Genomic DNA, 19,654 nt, shown 5'->3' with positions numbered 1-19,654 from the left:
ACTTATAGTCTTGCCAAGTGATTTTCTTAAATCACTTATGCTAGACTAATGCAGCCTTCTTAAACCTGGTTCCTTGCATATCTATAAGTCTGTTACAACATTATAAATCCACTTGGTTACAGTTTCATAATCTTTAGGTTTGCCAAATATTTTGAGGTTAGGGGGGAGTATAAATCGGGGTAAATGGGAAAACAAGTACAATATTCCAATGCAAGTTCCACACTTTTTGTATATGTATCTTGATTTCAGAATACATAAGAGTATGAGCTTGTGTCACAAAGGTTGTTTCATTATTCTCATGAAACACTCAGATATTTCTAAATCTGGATATGTATAATCCTATAGCAAACAGCCGCCTACTTCACTAGTTTTAATGAATATTTCCACATAACAAAACCCACACTTAAGAGCAATTGAAATTTCCTTCTTCCAAACAAATGGAAGCAAATTAAACTTGCTTAAAATGACATTTTTCAAAGGATATTGGCGTTTCAATTTGCTAAGATATTAAGTACTCCTGTAAAATCAAAAGAAGAGGGTGTAAATATAATAAACTTAACTTTTACAAGGATTCACACAAACGAACTTTGAGATTTGTTTTTGCTTGTTTGTATTTTGCCTATCCGGAATTGAAGGAACTCTCCAATTTTGTGCCACCCTGTGAATTGGGTTGGATAGAAATATAATAACTGGCCTAATGTCATCTACTGAAATTTCATGGCTGAGTGAAAACCTAAAACTTGTTCTTCCTAACTCTAACCCAACACTCATAACTGTCTTATTATTTGGATTTCAGTCAATTTCATTAAATATTTAAAAAGTTATCCTAAACTGAAACATATAGTGATCCCTCGATTTGCGCGTTCTCGATTAGCGCGAAACGCTGCAATGCGGTTTTTCAAAAAATATTAATTAAAAAATAAGTCCGCGGTTTTTTTCCTACACCACGGTTTTTCCCGCCCGATGACGTCATACTGATTGCTGATTGGCCAAAATCAGCAAAAGGAGGGAGGGTTGCCATTGCCGCCAGCGCTGCCCCAAGAAAGCCGGTGAGAGGAAGGAAGGAGGGAAGGAGGGAGGGAGAGAAGGGAAGGAGGGAGGGTTGCCATTGCCGCCAGCGCTGCCCTGTGGGTAGCGGCGAGGAGCCCGGAAAAATCACCATTGCATTGCCAGCCTCCGAACTTGCGTCGCTCCACCTTCTGCGCATGTGCGGCCATGGAACAAAGGGCGCGCATGCGCAGATGGTGTTTTTACTTCCGCATCCAGTATAACGCGGAAATCGGTTAGCGCGGGAGGTCTTGGAACGTAACCCCCGCGCTAACCGAGGGATCACTGTATATACATATTGGCCATTTTAAAAAACTACAAGCAGTAACAATTACTAGAAAGATTTAATGTGGGGGAAGGCATTGTAACAGTTATGAGATGTCACAGAGGTTAATAGGCCATCAGTTGTATGAATTCCAAACTTGTGGAATTCATACAACTCAAAAGATACAATGAATGTGCTAGATATTGGTATCTTTTTTACTTTCACAGTGGTAAAATATTGTTGTTTGGGCACAGAAAGAAACGCATCCTGCACAGTGGTGCTTACTACACACTGATTGTGTGTCTTACCGTTTTTCATTTTAAACTTAATCTTATTCAGTAGTTAACTCTAGAATTGTGCCTGCATGTAATTTTTCATATATTTATTTCCAATTTATTATTTTATATTGGATTAATTAAATACAATTCCTCATGTTTCCTTAGTAAAAACTAAATTTTCTTTTTTGTCTAGAATGGGCTACACGTGAGATTCTATTCTATACCATCCAAAAGAATCTTCAGTGTCATACTGTATACTTGTCTGATTTTAATAAAAAGCATTCTGAACTGGTGTATACAGAAAGTGATGCAAGGTAAGTCAGATACCGTTAACTGATTTCTCTATGTATAACTCTGTATTAAATCTGATAAATATAGATAGGGCAAATATCCAGAAAGAAACTGCTATTTTATGATAATAGTCGAAAGAAAACTGATTAGAAAATGCAAAACAAAATTCATAAAAGGGAAACATTCCTTCACACCTTTATAATACTTTATTCACATATGGAATAATTGTGAATCAGCACCGTTCTTGCAAAAAGAATACAAAAATATGTGAACAGTACCTTTTTTTGGCATATATTTAACGTAGATCCTTGATCTATTCACTAAGTAAAATGGTCATATCATCCCAAAGCTATTGGCCATATTGTCTTTTGCAGAAAATTCATTAGTGCAACAATAAGGTTAGAAAAAATTGGGTTAGGTTACTGCCACATGCATGGATTGATGCTGATAAAGTTGAGTGTATCAGCTGGATTAACCTGGTAAGAATGTTGCAAATTTGTATATATAAATAATGTATACACATACAAAACAAAATGGAAAATATTATAATAACAACTGACATGGTTGCAAAACAAGCAAAGAAGGTCAAGAACTGGAGTGCATTTGGCCTGAACAAATTGCATGGATACCGGCTAAAACACCTGACCAGCCTACATCATCGCATTTGATAAAAATGCTTCAAAATGCAACAAGTGAAGAATGGTTAACAGCTTTCCGAACTTACTTGATAAGATCCAGAAAAATGCGCAGAACCAAACAACTATCGCCCAATTACTTGTCTGCCAACAACATTCATACTGTAAGCCGCCTTGAGTCCTTCGGGATTGGGCGGCATAGAAGTTGATTTAAATAAATAAAATAAATAAATACATACATCTCTTGCCCTATCACAGAATTTTTTAAGCCTCCCTTCTCCACAATTTGATTTCATCCTTGTTGAGAACACCTAAACAATTGTGTACTCTGCCTCATGTATGGAGCCAAATCTTGGTACTTACTAAATTCTGAGTTGCTCCAAAACGAGTGACTTACTGATAAAGGAGAATATTTGTAGTTCACAGTTAAACTAGGACTCCTTGGTACTCTCTGAGTTTAGTTTCATTACCCAAACCAGGTGACATTATCAACACTGATTATAAATTCTGTTTGGGTAATGAAACATCTGTAAGAAAACAAAACTCCACCAAGGAACCCTCACAAGTTACTTAGTTGAAGTAACTTACGTTGCCCTTAGTTGTAGAGCATCATCTCAAAGCAGGCTGAAGTTTATCTATGATTTGAAGCAAGAAGGTGTTATGTTGCATTTTAATTGAATATCTATGACCCATGCAAAGCCGTCCAAAGAATTATGACATCACGACATTTTATGTTATTGTCTCTATGTTCTTTGTTTGAAGGTATTTTGTGGATCTCTACCGCACAAAAGACAAACATTTTATTACCATAAATAGTAACAGCAAGACCACTTCTGAAGTATGGTTGATAGACTGCGATCGCCCTTTTAAATCTCCTGTTCTTGTGCAAAAACGTACCAAAAATATCATTTATCATGTTGAGCACCGAAACAATGAGTTATATATTCCTACTACATATGGAAACCCCGTGGGGTACAAGGTATGGGAACTAGAAAACTTGGTTCAGACAAACAATCACATATATATATGTATTAATAATTATTATCAGCTCAAATGAATTCATTGCTGATCCACTGCAGGATGGATGGATGGTTGGATGGATGGATTTGGATTAGTTATCTAAGACTGGTCCAGAGGCACCCATCTAGCTTCCATGTTTAAGGGAAACTATGTATAACCATTCTTAGTCTATTGTCCAATAACTTAATCACTACACTACACTGGCTCCTTTATTTTAATTTCCAAGGGAAAAAACCTATAGTTGGTTTCATAGTTAAATCTTGTATCTAATGTTCATATTTCCTATATATGCTTTTAAAATGCACCCAATTATCACATTGCATTTGTAGGATCATTTTATTTAAATTCTTCATGAAAAAAACTTTGAGATATATGTGGGTAGGATAAATCTAGCAAAGTTATCGTATTTGTTTTTACTGTATATCTTGTTTCTAAAACAAAAATTCTATCAGTTTTGTCCATAATGTTCATATCTGTATGACCTCCATTTCATCTTTTTATTATCTTTCCTGCTGAGATGTGTAGAAGCTTTGGAAAATACCAAAAAACTGTGGAAAAGAAATACAGCATTGCTCAGTTGGATATTATTTTTTATTTCTGACTGGTACTTTAGCCAACGTTGAAAAGTATGTGTTACTGTGTTAGTTATTTCATTCCTCAAAATTTAGCAAGCATAGACATGCACCTATTAAGAAGATATATAAAAGAGAGCATAAGTTTATTTTCCTCTAAAAATATGAAAATTACTTATTCTATTTCTTTATTTTCAGATAGATAAATTTAAGTTAAGATGGTTCTCTCTCCAGAATTATCCAAGTTAATAAAAATCTAATTATTCAAGTTATTGAATACTTATGGAAGCATTTTTGTAGATAACTGAAATTTGAGTGAAAATGTTTAAAGTTTGGAAAATTTTGGGTTTTTTCATGTGTGTATGCACACTCTTTTTTGTTTTATAGCTGATGAAAGCTCCAATTGGTTCATGTGGTTTGGAGAATTGGCAGCCTATTTACACAGTAAAAGAAAACAGCAAATTAATCGACTTAGATATGTTCAGAGATCATTGCTTGATCTTTCTAAAACTCGGTGGTGAGCTCTATTTGGATATTATTTCCCTTGTATCAAATACAGTTGAAAATGTTAAGGTAAATATTTAAATTACTACATGTATTACTTTTAATAGTAATAGTAATGAATTCTTTTATTAGATTCAGAGAAAGGTGAATTGTATTTATCCAAAGATTTTTCAAAGAAGAATTTTAATAAAATAAATAAATAAATTATGACCTTTACACACACTACTAATTAGAGGCCACTGGTTAGAGTAAGACAATTATCCCACATTATATTTCTAAACATTAAGTATACAACTTCTGAAATTAGGACTGTCATAACCTTTAACACAGGAGACTTTGGTAAATAACCTGTTGATATATTGGATGGGATCTAGTCATATTAGGCTGAGGACATTTGTGTCATTAATATAGTTATTATTTTCTTCATGCTTTTCCTTGGCTCAGATTATACCCAACTATCATTAGACTATTAACATAATGATTATTGAGTAGCAATAAAGATTCCAAGCATGCTTTGAGAGTAATTATTAGTGTGGCTAAATTATCATTTCTACGGTTATTGTTTATCAGAATATTTTGCAACTTCAGCAAAAAAATTCATATCACCTTATTATAGCACCAGCTTAAAGAATAGCTATTCTGCAAAATAGGACTGTAGCATCAGCTTCCCTGGTTCCTTAGGATCTGATGTAGTGATAGAATAAAAAACACATCCATATCACATCCATAGCATATTTTAGTTTGTTCCTGCTTGCTGACACAAAGCAAACAGATTGTGATTTACAACTTTGACCATTTACTTAGTAGTTAACAAATCTATTTCTCAATTTTAATTTTGATAATTTAATCTTACCCAATGCTTACCAAATTTTATAGCAAAAACAAAATAAAAATGGTACATTATGCATACATTAAACATAAAAGGAAACCTTGGTGGACTTTGATTTATAAAATTTTTATACAATACGTTGTAGAAGTTTTGTATAGGATTATAAACAAATCATGGTTTTTTAAAAAAAATAATTAACAAAGCATTTTGGTAACACCTGGATCATTTAAAATCCATTACATTTCTTTGTCTAGAGCATCATCTTACTTAGTCAGGTTTTCTATAACTTTAAACATGAAATGACTCTTTTGAAAACAGAGGTTAACTCCTGCCATACTATTCAGTTATCTGCAAATATTTTAAATTTCACTTAGCATGATTGCAATAAGATGGTAAGCTTATACGCTCTCTACTTTGTTAATTGTAGCAGTCAAGTTAAATATAGTGCCCATTTTATAAGGGTTTTTTTTTAGTCTTTTTAGATTGATCCTCTTCAGGTTTTAATCAATTACACAGAGTGCAGTTTTTCTGTGTAAAGCTTTTTGACTCTGACTGCCTCAATTTCCAAAAGCCTTTATCAACCCAGTAACCAGAACTTCTTAAAAGAAAGTAAGCAGTGGGTAAGAGACCCTGCTGCTCTCAGAGAATGAATCTTGATTCCTTTCATTTCTAGGAGTGTTAAGTCTTAAAACATAATAGCCCTGAGTTTCCGAATGTAGCTGTGCCAAAAAAATAATTTTGTTCTTCACAATGGCTAACGCTGGGAACAGAGTCAGGGGCAAGGATTGTAAGTGGCTGAGCACCCCAAAGCCAATGCAAGGCCACATTGCAATAACAGACACTGACTTGGCTGGGTTTCAAGTTGGGTAGAGTGAAAGAGCAGACAGGGGCAGGAAGAAAGATTTTTAAAACTTTCTAATAACATAGATGAGTGCAAGGAGAAATCTTGTAAGAGAGAAATCGTGGTATTTTAATTATATTTTAAGTGCCCCAATATCACTTTTAGTGACATTGCCTAATATTTTGCCACCTCTGATTATTTTAAAATATATTAATTTCCATTTCCATTTATTGAATGTCATTTAAGCAGCTTTTAGGGACATTAATTGTTGTAGTTGTTAAGTGAGGTTCTGCTACAAACCCAGCTTTTTACTGGGTTAAGTGAAGCACCTCTTGGCCAGTAAGAAATTCAAATTCTATTATCAGACTGGAAAGTGCAGCATATAGTTCATCAGAAAAAGAAATCAAAAGACTGGAGAAATATTAATGATTTCTGTTGTTTTCTAGCTACCTGCTTGGGCCTGTTCTCTAGAATTGGAACCTAATTTTGACTATACTGCCAGCACTTGCTATTTTTGGCTCATGTCTCCTCTTCAGTCTCCAGTTCGTTTTGCATATTCATTGATGGAAAAGAGCCTTATTGAATTTACTGAGCAAGAAGTACCAATTACTGCAAATTGTAAAACTGTACGTCTAGAAGCTAAGAGCAAGGTAAGCTCTTATGTTCTTAGTCTCTTGTAAACAGGACTTGGAATGGTTTTTTTAAAGAAAGAAATCTCTAATCAGTAGAGCTATTGCTGTTTCTCTACTGTCTGAAGGGTTAACATTTCTTTTTGTGAGAGCTACTTTTAAAAAACATAAAGGCAAAGTTGTTATGCTTTATCCAAATAATCCTGGCTTGAAATGAAATGGTCTTATTTTCCTTGCTTTCAGGAGAAACATTCCCACCCCCCAAAGAAAGCAAGTGTTAACATATAACATACAAATGTTAATCTATATGATAATAATCTCCCAGGTGAGGCACAAGTTTTCATGAAATAAGAAAAATAATGCTGCAACCAGTTGTATTTTTCAAACATATGGCAGAGAATTCCTAGCAGATATTGAAGAGTGAGGATTGTAAAGCTGTTCAAATTACAAAGCAGGTGGAATGGGCTGCTTTCATGTTTTATACACTTTACATGCTTTCATGTTTTATACAATACAGGAGTTGCATTTAATGAGCTTTATGCTCTTTATTGGTAAACAAATCAGAAAGCAATCCCAACTTTCTTTCTTTTTATTTTCTGAGAGTTTTGTACAAAATGTCAAAGAATGTGTGAACTTTTGAACTTTTCTTTTGATTTTATAATTTGCAAATGCCCTTTATCCCCAAATGTTCTCACATTTCCAGGATGAAACTTGGGTACCAATTACAGTTTTTTATAAAAACAATTCTACACAACTGCACAAGAGGCCACTTCTAATTCATGTCTATGGAGCTTATGGAATAGATTTGAACATGACATTTAAAGCAGAGAATCTAATGTTAATCAAGGATGGGTGGATATTAGCTTTTTGTCATGTTAGGTAAGTCTGCAATATTATAAAACTTATTTGCTTGTTCTAAATATTTCATTGTCAATACGTTTGTGCCTAATTCTGTTACTGCTGAGTTTTAGCTCTCTCCTTCAGCCATGAAAATTTTTCCATGAAAAACTGTTTTTGCTAGTGTTGCTAGTTATTTTTAATATATTGTTCATAATTATTTGCAAATAATGTTATGTTCTTTGTATGAATTCTAAGTTCATCAGAACACAGGTTAGTTCTATGGTTTAGTACTGTGTTTAGAAGTTTTTGGATATTTGTTTGTTTGTTTGCTTGTTTGCTTGTTTGTTTATTGATTTATATGCCACCCATCTCCAAGGACTCTGAGGATTTGTCATTTAATTCTCAGCATAAGCCTTTAATTTCTAAGAAATAAACTAATTCACAAGAATTCAGCTAAGCACAGAAATTGTGCTTGCTATCCTTTAAATACTATTTAAATTCAATTTTACCTTCTCTACTTTTTACTAAAGAAAATTATATTGTCCCTCTGATTAGTACCATATAGTAAACTTTCAGCTATTTTACATTATTCTAAATGATTCAACTTAAGGAAAATAACGCCACATAGGATTTTAAAATTTAAAATTTATCCACATGTATTTTAAAATTTAAAAACTACATAATGTTTTAACAAAACATTCTCATATTAGCATGCTTAGAATATTTCAGAATGTCTAATCATTAATTGAGTTTTAAAAACATACTAGAATGTAATAATTTAAATGTATTAAAATTGGATATATCTATATCCTGTCCTAAAACAGTACAGTACTTTGAAATTTAATAGTGTCAGGCCAAAGCATTTTAGTTGGGGTCTTTGGCCTGCCACACTTTATGCTATTTTAAAATGTATTCTTAGTTGTGGGAATTTGGGAGGGGTAGTTGCATGATAGATGTCTGCATGTAGCCATGGCATATTCCTTCTAGATGGTCAAGGTCATCCTTTGTCTTTGCACTTCTGTACCTGCACAGAAGGAGAAGGAAGTTGCTGCCAAGTTGGCAGATGAAGATTGGTCAATGTGATGGACTTGGGGGTGTGGGCACAAGGGCTTGAACTTTCAACTGGGTGAAAAAACTCATGGGACTTCAAATTTGGGTTTCTCTCAGATATGCTAACACGGCTATGCTAATAAATTGGAACTTTGAGGAATACTTTGCCTTGGACTCTGGTTTAATTTTTGACGCTATTTGGAACCCTGACAAATAGTTTATTTAAATAAAATTATGTATGTTTCTAATTCATGAATTTATTCACCCCTTTAATCACTTCTATTCAAATGTTGTTAGTGATTTATTCCATTTTATAACTGATAATGTATATCCCCAAAAATATATCAGCACCTTTGGATCCAGCTTGGAGAAATCCCAAAACATGATTTGTTAACATTGCAATCATAAGGTTATGTATAGAAAACCAATAAGCATAAGAAAATTGCTCTGAACAAAGGAGAAAAGCTGTACAGAATTCAATTTACATTTCTGTTCTATTTAATATCTCTAGTTCATGTTCTCATGCTCTCTTGGATTTGTGCATTAAGCAATTGTAACCAGCCTGCCATCCATTGAGGACTTGTATACAGTGGTCCCTCGATCATCGCGAGGGTTCCGTTCCAGGACCCCAAGCGATGATCAATTTTTCACGAAGTAGCGGTGCGGAAGTAAAAACACCATCTGCGCATGCGCAGATGGTGTTTTTACTTCCACCGCAGCCCGCCCTTCGCCCGCCCACCCCATTGCTCGCGCCTGGGGTTTCCCCGCGCGCGTGCCGCCCGCCCGCCCACGCTGTTGCTGGGGCCGCTTCCCAGCTGGGGAGCGGAGCTGGGGTGTCCCCAAGCGCGCACGCGTTGCTGGGGCCGCTTCCCAGCTGGGAAGCGGCCCCAGCAACGCGCGCGCGCTTGGGGAAACCCCAGCTCCGCTCCCCAGCTGGGAAGCGGCCCCAGCAACGCGCGCGCGCTTGGGGAAACCCCAGCTCCGCTCCCCAGCTGGGGAGCGGCCCCAGCAACGCGCGCGCGCTTGGGGAAACCCCAGCTCCGCTCCCCAGCTGGGGAGCGGCCCCAGCAACGCGCGCGCGTTTGGGGAAACCCCAGCTCCGCTCCCCAGCTGGGAAGCGGCCCCAGCAACGCGCGCGCTTGGGGAAACCCCAGCTCCGCTCCCCAGCTGGGGAGCGGCCCCAGCAACGCGCGCGCGCTTGGGGAAACCCCAGCTCCACTCCCCAGCTGGGGAGCGGCCCCAGCAACGCGCGCGCGCTTGGGGAAACCCCAGCTCCGCTCCCCAGCTGGGGAGCGGCCCCAGCAACGCGCGCGCGCTTGGGGAAACCCCAGCTCCGCTCCCCAGCTGGGGAGCGGCCCCAGCAACGCGCGCGCGCTTGGGGAAACCCCAGCTCCGCTCCCCAGCTGGGAAGCGGCCCCAGCAACGCGCGCGCGCTTGGGGAAACCCCAGCTCCGCTCCCCAGCTGGGGAGCGGCCCCAGCAACGCGCGCGCGCTTGGGGAAACCCCAGCTCCGCTCCCCAGCTGGGGAGCGGCCCCAGCAACGCGCGCGCGTTTGGGGAAACCCCAGCTCCGCTCCCCAGCTGGGAAGCGGCCCCAGCAACGCGCGCGCTTGGGGAAACCCCAGCTCCGCTCCCCAGCTGGGGAGCGGCCCCAGCAACGCGCGCGCGCTTGGGGAAACCCCAGCTCCACTCCCCAGCTGGGGAGCGGCCCCAGCAACGCGCGCGCGCTTGGGGAAACCCCAGCTCCGCTCCCCAGCTGGGGAGCGGCCCCAGCAACGCGCGCGCGCTTGGGGAAACCCCAGCTCCGCTCCCCAGCTGGGGAGCGGCCCCAGCAACGCGCACGCGCGCTTGGGGAAACCCCAGTTCCGCTCCCCAGCTGGGAAGCGGCCCCAGCAACGCGCGCGCGCTTGGGGAAACCCCAGCTCCGCTCCCCAGCTGGGGAGCGGCCCCAGCAACGCGCGCGCGCTTGGGGAAACCCCAGCTCCGCTCCCCAGCTGGGGAGCGGCCCCAGCAACGCGCGCGCGCTTGGGGAAACCCCAGCTCCGCTCCCCAGCTGGGGAGCGGCCCCAGCAACGCGCGCGCGCTTGGGGAAACCCCAGCTCCGCTCCCCAGCTGGGGAGCGGCCCCAGCAACGCGCGCGCGCGCTTGGGGAAACCCCAGTTCCGCTCCCCAGCTGGGGAGCGGAGCTGGGGTGTCCCCGCGCGTGCCGCCCGCCCGCCCACGCTGTTGCTCGCGCCGCCGCTGGGGTCTTACCGGGGCAAGAGGGGGAAGACCCAGGGAAGCCGCCCAGCTTCCCAGCTGGGGAACTCCACCATCTACGCATGCCTGGCCATAGAAAAAAGGCACGCATGCGCAGATGGTGGAGTTTACTTCCGGGTTGAAAACTCGCGAAATAGCCCTTTCGCGATGCTCGAGGACGCGAAACTCGAGGGTTCACTGTACTGCACAAACCAGAAAGAGGACTGACAAAGTATCTACAAACCCTTCACACTCCAGACATAAACTATTTCAACTGCTGTGGGACATTGCATGCCAAAACAACTAAATACAGTTTTTACCCCCATGTCATCACTCTGCTAAATACCTAACTCCCATCACGCAGTCTTATGCCTAAAAGTATTACCCATATTACAATATTAACACTTAAAACAGGCATTTCGGATGAAAACATATATGTATTTAATACTCTTGGATAAATATTAGCATGGGAATAAAATTCCTTTTGTTGTTATTGTTACTCTTATTTTAATTGCCAGGGGTGGAGGAGAATTGGGCTTGAGATGGCATAAAGATGGCTACATGATGAAGAAACACAATGGTATCCAAGATCTCCAGGCCTGCATCACATTATTGCATGAACTTGGATATTCTCAGCCTACACAAACAGCCTTAATGAGCATGAGTGCTGGAGGAATTCTTGCAGGTGCCCTCTGCAATATTGCACCTCATCTTATCAGAGCTGTGGTTTTACAGGTAAGATAACTAGTGTTCAATTTAAGTGCACTACAGTGCTTTTTCCAGATTAATATTCAAAGACTTTTTTTTCAATAAACTATTGCCCATCCCCAATAAAGTATAAATCCTAGTGGTAACAGAACAATCACTTGACATCAGGACTATCTTTAAGAATGTCTCTTCTGCTATTTTAAGTGACAGATAAGCCATACCAAGGTGGAGGAACACTGAAGTACATGTGTCTAGTGCTGTTTAAAATTAAAGCTAATAACTTGAATTTTATCTGAAAAGTAATTGGAAATCTATGCAGATTGTTCATTATAGGCACAATATTGTATCAAAATATCCATTGTAATATAGTGGTCTAGCCTTTTCCAATCTAACCGATGATGATGATATTATTATTATTATTATTATTATTATTATTATTATTATTATTATTACATGAAACTCAGGCAACTGGACATTTAAAAATGTGTCACAAATACTATTGACTGATGCTAATGGTTTATATGGGTTGCTCCTAGTGTTCTACGCATCAACCGAGTATTTTCTTAAAATGTATTTAAGTTCCGAGTAGCACAGGTTTTTGCAGTTCCGCTGGCATTATTGCATAAAGCCGCAGTTTCTTGATATGTTTTGTAAAATTCTTGGACATGATACAAAGTGCCACAATGACAATGGGTATCACTACTAGATGTTACATGTTTCATCCATAACCATGTAGTTTCGATGGTCAGGTCACAATATTTCATGAATTTTTCCAGTTCTTTTTCTTCAACTCTGGCGTCTCCTGGTACAGCGATACCAATAAACTATACTCTTCAGCCCTCGATAACCGTGAAATCTGGTGTATCACATTCCAAATATGATGAGTCTATTATTATTATTATTATTATCATCATCATCATCATCATCATCATCATCATTATTACTACTATTACTATCATTGCTATTACTATTGCAATTATTGTTTGTCACACAGCCCATCAGATGTTCAGATGTATTTTTGTCTATCAAGTCTTTTCCGAGGACCTGGGTTAGGCAGAAGTGGATTTTTGATGGTATTGCTGATATTGTCTGTATGGGTGTATTACTAAGAACAGGATGGAAGCTATTTCAAGTAAAGCCTCCTTTTGCAATTGACTGATGGTGAATTTGTCAATGGTTGATGGTGTTCAAGTGATGCTCCAGTTGTTTGGGGATTGCACCCAAGGCACCTATTACTATTGGGACAACCTTTGCTTGCTCTGGCCACAATCGTTCTATTTCTATTTGCAGGTCTTTGTATTTTGTGGTCTTTTCCAGTTCTTGCTCTTCTACTGTCTCCCAGAAGTGCCACATCCACTATCCAGACGTTTTTGTCTTTTTAATTTGCAATTGTTAAGTCTGGGACGTTATGTGTTTAAATTCTAAAGTCCCATAAAAATATAACTTCTTTATTTTCTATGACTTTCTCTATTTTATGATCCCACCAGTTCTTGCCTACAGGCAAATATATTTCTTGATGCATCTTCTAATGCACCTTTATTGTTACTGTGTCATGTCATTGTTTGTAGTCAATCTGTGCGATATTTTTTTAGAAGCTAGCCAGGTTATCCACTGTTTCTTCAACTTGTTTGCATAGGTGACATTTGTCTGCTGATCTCTTCTCAATTCTGGCTTTGTATGCATTTATTCTTAACGCTTGGTCTTGTGCAGCCAGAATTAACCCCTCTGTCTCTTTCTTCAACTTTTCTGCTCATGGCCATTACCAGCTCTTGTTGTTGTTGTTGACAGTTCTGGGTACTCTTTGAGACAAATTAACAGAATAACAGAGTTGAAAGAGACCTTGGAGGTCTTTCTAGTCCAATCCCCTGTCCAAGGAGGAAATCCTATATCAATTCTGACAAACAGAAGTGCTTAAAGTGATGATGTAACAACGTGTCAAGCTTTGGTGATTAGGATTTGGTTGTAAATCACAGTTCCTGACATTATATATTTTAATTAGTCTGCCATGTTCAGCTTTGTTAAAATATATCAGCCACAGTGTGACTCAGCTTGATAAAATGTTGTTTACTTGAATCAACACATCTTACAATCGATTACAGTCTGTCAGTGTGAGGTTATACATTATATATGTGTATGTGAACACACACACAAATATAGTATATAAAACAAAACAAAGTTTAGGTTTTGCCTTCCAGTAGTATCCTATGCGTGTTTGACTCAGTAGGTAAGAAGATGGATAGCAGCGTTAGCTTTCTCCTCAAGCTAATACTTTCAATATAATCTATTACAATTGCCCATTTCTTTCATGGTTATATCCAGAAAAAAGGACCAGCTTGACATTTGACATTGACAGGTTTGACATTCTCTACCTCCTAGTGAGGCTCTTGCCATTATGAAGTGGTGGCCTGCTAAACCATCTGCCCCTGCTGTTTTCCTCCTCTTGTTTCTTTCTATTAAGCCCTGAGCAATTTGGCAATGATAAGGAGCAAACTCGGCATGGAAGTAGCGGGAAGACAAATCATTAGCAGAAACAGTGGAGGAAGTTGTCCAAGGGCCCTCAACCTCTAGAATTGGCAGTATTGCGCTTAACCAGATTTTCAAGGAGAAAATCGCTCCTTCAAATTTGAGGAAATAAAGAGTTAGAGTGGCAGTTGCAATACTAAGAGATCAACGCTGATGGAAGAAATGAAGCAATGCTGGTCTAGAATTGGCAGAATCATTTGTAGTTAAATCCGTTCTTGGGTCAGGGCAATTGAACATTACAGTAAGTGAGGAATAAAGTAATTTTGTCTATCTGCAATAACCGAATATAGTTTGTTTGATTTTTGCTTATCACTTAATGTGTACATCGTATGTTCTGAAACTATAACTGATAGCTTAGCCTTCTCCGCATCCCGTCAACCAAACAATGTCGTTTGGCAGGCCCCAGGGGAAGAGCCTTCTCTGTGGTGGCCCCGGTCCTCTGGAATCAACTTGCCCCAGAGATCAGAATGGCCCCCACCCTCCTTGTCTTTTGCCAGGCATGGGGGAACTGAGACATCCTCCCCCAGGCTTTTATATTTTATGTTTGGTATGTATGTGTTGTATGGTTTTAATTGCTGGGGTTTTATATATGTTTTATTTTTAATATTAGATTTGTTTCACTGTTATATTGTTTCTATTATTGTTGTGAGTCGCCCCGAGTCTTCGGAGAGGGGCGGCATACAAATCTAATAAATAATAATAATAATAATAATAATAATGCAGATGCTTTACTCACGGTTAAAAACACTTTGGCTTAGCATGATACATTACTGTAGTCTTCGTGTATGATTAAAGAATTGCTTTTTTTTCTTGTATATTTAACCACTAATATTCCAAAGTTTTACTTTTAACTTCTTACAAATTAAATATACTAAAATAAACCCAGGCTTATATCTGCTTCACTCATGTAAAACCTATATAAGAAAAAATGTTATTTTCTTTATAGGCACCTTTTCTGGATATTTTAAATACAATGCTGGACCCTCATCTTCCCTTGACTATTGAGGAGCAAGAAGAATGGGGAGATCCAGTGGCAGACGAATCCTGCAAAGAGTATATTAAAAGTTATTGTCCATATCAAAATATTAAGCCACAGGTACTATTGCATTTCATACTGATTAAGTAATATTGCACTCTACATAACTAAATGTTAAATTTAGCAATTAACGAAATCCACTCAAAATGAAGAGAAACTAAAACTAAGCATAATGAAGCATATAACTTACACTTCTAAAAAGCAGATTTCAATAAGCAATAATAAGTAGGATTCAATGGCATGAATAACTAATGGGAAAAGGAATTTGGTAGGAGTGGGAGTTCATAAAAGGAGACGATACCAAATGGAAGAGAGAAGAAGCCAATGTAGATGATTAAAAATATCAGTTATGGATCTTCCACCATTCAATATTTTCATTAATTTATATGAAGAGGAAAGCTAGTCAAGTTTGCTAATGATACAAAATTAGGCAGAATATCTAATACCCTAGAAAATAGAAACAAAATTCCAAATGGTCTGGAGAGATCCTACAGAATTTAATTAATAAATAAAAATGACAGAATGAAATTTAACAGAGACAAATGGAAAGTTTATCACTCATAAAAAAGGAACGTTACATACAGGTACAAGATACAGTAGCTTGGCTTGGTAATGCTATCTGGATGACTGTCGCCAAAGTGCAATGGACTAGATTACTGTGGTCAGACTACAATCTAAGATAGCAATGACAATGCAGGCAAAACTGATAAATGGGGATTTAAGGGGATGTATAACTCTTGAGTAAGCAAGTAACTTTCCCATATCAATTGTGAATCACTATGGCTGCACCATAAGCTTAACACTGTCTTGCTTTACTCTCAGGTAACCAACTTGCTTGGTTATCTATTTCCAAATGAGGAAAAAATAGCTTCAGTAGCAGCTAGGATAGAGTTAAAACCAGATCCCAAATTTATTTGAATTTCTTTTTAGTCTGAGATAAAGAGTTTATGGAGAACTTTCAACAGAAGACAAGTACAACTGTTTATCAAGTCAGAGATAAGATCTTCTCAAAATTGTCAGCTATGGCTACAGTATGGATAGATTTTTCATCCATATAATTAATACTGTTTAATGCTTTTTTTCTGCTGACACGGCAAAGCAACTTCCACCAAGTTAAAAATTAATGCCTGCACAGATTGGTATCAATTAATTCCATCCTGCTAACTCAGACATTTCCTTTCCTGCTCTCGCTTTTTTCTTTTTCTTTTTAGAATTACCCTTCTCTTCTTATCACAGTTTCTGAAAAGGATCAACGAGTTCCCATGGCAGGATTGTTAAGATACATCAATAAACTTAGAAAAGCTGTACAAGATCATGCGAAAAGCAACAATTCAGATGAGAAAGGTAGCACTAAGAATTTCTAGATCACATTTAGGGTATAGTCAATGAAACAACCGCAAAGGTTTGTCCAATCCACCAGAAAGAAGCAGATGGAAGTATCATAAGTATGTTTTCCATAAAACTAAAAGTCCAAGAACAAAAACTGCAGCATTACTCTCTTTCAAAAATCGGAGAAAGGGGAATATGCATTGGCCTCCCAGCAGATAATTTGGTTTAAGAAACCAGATTAATTTTAGCAAACCATTCACGGAATAGAGCAAGCAAGGACTACATATATTAATGCTTTTTTCCCCCTCAGTGAATTAAAACGTATCAAATTAGGATTGTGATGCTGAATTAGACCAATTAGTGTATTAAATGATCCTTGTTTTTAGATTGGACTTTTCAGCATATTTCATCCTTTTGGAACAAGGATTGCATGTATACATAAATATCCTGATATGTTGATATAGATTGATTATATTGGAAAAGATAGTATGCATTAATAATAATAATATTTATTAGATATGTATGCCGCTCCTCTCTGAAGACTCGGGGCGGCTCACAACAATGCAATAAATTAACATTTAGATAAAATACCATATATTTTAAAGTATAAAATATGAGCCGCCCCGAGTCTACGGAAATGGGCGGCATACAAATCTAATAAATAATAAATAAATAAATAAATATAAGATGCACCTTTCCCCCTTAAAGAGGGTGGAAATGTTGGTGAGTCTTATACACCGAAAACAGCCATTTTATTTGTCCCAAAGCCCTGCCCCGGAATCCCATTTTTGTGAAAATGCAGAGAGCTCCTACAAACTGGGGAAAGGTAAAAATGCCCACAATTTTGTAAAAAAATGGGTGAAAAATGACCCATTTATTGCAGAAATGGCATTTTTGCCATTCTTCAGCACCCAGGAGCTCTCTGCAGGGTTCCCAGATCCTTTGCCCACCCCATTTTTGTGAAAAAACAGATGTAAAATGGCCTGTTTTTCATAAAAACTGATGTGTTTTTGCCTACTAATTACCCCATCCAGCATGACTGGAGAAGGAATTCTTGGAGTTGAAGTCCACTAGTCTTAAAGCTATCAAGTTTGAAGTTTGTAAAAAGTGTACAAGGTTGTAAAAAGAATATGTGGTTGTAAAAAGTATTCTGCTACACTAGTATTTTATTAAATAATATATTACTATACCATTTGGTTCAGAATACTTTTTTCCTTGTTTTCTTTCTCTAAAATCTAGGTACGTCTTATACTCTGGTGCATCTTATACTCTGAAAAATAGGGTACAAATTTCCTGTCCTATTAATGTCGACTGCATTTGATATATTTTTGTTTCAGGAGCTCAGATGCCTAATATTATCTTAGATGTTCTGCCAGGAGGCAGCCATTGTTCTCCAACGTATGAAGATTCTTTAAAACAGGTAGAGATATCCTTTGCAACGGATAGAATCACAAATTAATAATATAACCTGTGAAGATAACTGTTCGCCCTCTGAAATCTCTTTTTCACTTTTGTACATTCAAGCCTTTCCACCTATCAAATCATAATCTCCCTCTCCACCCCCTAGGATGTGTAGCTCTTTTTTTATGAACAGGAATTTTTGCAGAAATCATTCAGAAAGGATTCTAGGTTTTGCCAATATAAAATGTTATCATAACCCATTAAGTGAATATTTTTGAAGTAAACATTATTTTGGAAAATGTTATTCCCCAGCCAAGGTTATAGATGTCAAATTGTCACTGGTAGCACTAATCATTACCAGGAAAAGGGGCGGGGCAGCTGAGATAGAGGAGGAAAGATGCACTGAGATGACCATTCAGTTCATCTTCCTTCTCACGAAACTGTTGATTGGCTAAATCTGCATGGGATTTGTTGTGGTTGGCTCTGGCCCAGCTCCTGCCCCAAGGAATGTAGAGGTGGATGTAGGGGAAACATCATCATGTCATAGGCCTGTTTAATTGCAGACAGAGTCAGGTAGTGCAGTTTCCTCGGACGAAGAAGAAGGTGGGGGTGACTTGGAAGAGGGGGGCTTGGCACACAGCCCAGGAAGCCAATCTCCATTATCTTCGGCCGATTCGGATGAGGAAGTATTAGATCCACGCATGCGCAGACTTATGCATCGAAGAGACCAATTGAAGAAATATTACAGGAGATAAGAGAGGCCACCTGTGTTTGGGTGGGGCTCCAGTAATTAGAGCTGCTGATATAAATAGTAGCGTGCTGGCTTGGCCGTTGTGGAAGATTATCTGATCGTTGGTCTTCAGGACCGTGCCTTGCTGTTTCCGGACTTTGTTGATTTTTCATGATTTTGAAACCAAAGCAGAGTAAAGTGTGTGTGTTTCACTACGTGGAAGAAGGAGGGCTGTGACGTTCCTTCACAGCTGCTAGCTAAGTACTTAAGGACTGATTAAGGGGATTGTACAAACTGCCAGGTTGTTTTGGGATGAGTGCTCTTTGCAATACAAAAAGGGTGCTTTGTTTCTTTTGAATTTCTGTGATAAACAATATTGTTTTTGGACTTTCAAGTGTGTGAGTGTCTGAAATTTGTCCCCTTGAATTTTCGGGAGACTCATACCATAGAACCCAGCAGAACAGGATTCAGATTCTTGGATCCTATTTCAGTGACTGAGGAAGATTTCCCACTAACTTGCTGGTAGTAACAACATACAAAGGCTTTTATATAAGTATATCAGAGCTGTACTTTGCACTTTATATAGTGCAAAATCCAGAATCTGTCATTTTGGATAGAAATGATCCTTCTGCCCATAAAAGCTTCACATTCAGTAGAAAAATTACACTGTTGAAAAGGAACCGCAATGGTCTATGTTGATTTCTCCCCAACATCAGTCTTCTTTGTTTATTGAAAAAAATCTGTTGATGTAACGTCTAGAACAGCAAGGGAAATAATGCTAGGGATTCTCAAAAATTGTATCCAAACTGTAACCTGCAGTCTTTTATAGATTTAAATATGTAAAAACACAACTTACGCAAATAATGTATCTTTTTCTCTCTTTTTTTCT

The 19,654-nt window shown here is 38.6% G+C and overlaps 1 protein-coding gene across 2 annotated transcripts in view; it reads left to right on the top strand.

Annotated features, from left to right (window-relative positions):
* Nucleotides 1-19,654, top strand: part of PREPL (prolyl endopeptidase like) — a 34,710-nt gene that overhangs the window by 14,327 nt on the left and 729 nt on the right. For both annotated transcript variants that reach the window (XM_070734539.1, XM_070734540.1), the window contains 9 exons: nucleotides 1,784-1,904; nucleotides 3,279-3,495; nucleotides 4,496-4,681; nucleotides 6,729-6,932; nucleotides 7,615-7,790; nucleotides 11,557-11,773; nucleotides 15,216-15,365; nucleotides 16,517-16,649; nucleotides 17,972-18,054. In XM_070734539.1, the coding sequence (XP_070590640.1) occupies nucleotides 1,784-1,904; nucleotides 3,279-3,495; nucleotides 4,496-4,681; nucleotides 6,729-6,932; nucleotides 7,615-7,790; nucleotides 11,557-11,773; nucleotides 15,216-15,365; nucleotides 16,517-16,649; nucleotides 17,972-18,054 (1,487 nt within the window). The remainder of the gene's footprint in view (nucleotides 1-1,783; nucleotides 1,905-3,278; nucleotides 3,496-4,495; nucleotides 4,682-6,728; nucleotides 6,933-7,614; nucleotides 7,791-11,556; nucleotides 11,774-15,215; nucleotides 15,366-16,516; nucleotides 16,650-17,971; nucleotides 18,055-19,654) is intronic.

This window comes from Erythrolamprus reginae, chromosome 1 (assembly GCF_031021105.1).
Source record: "Erythrolamprus reginae isolate rEryReg1 chromosome 1, rEryReg1.hap1, whole genome shotgun sequence".
NCBI classification, from domain to species: Eukaryota; Metazoa; Chordata; class Lepidosauria; order Squamata; family Dipsadidae; genus Erythrolamprus; species Erythrolamprus reginae.
Note: the sequence above shows the minus strand (reverse complement) of the source record. Positions and strands in the feature narration are given on the sequence as shown.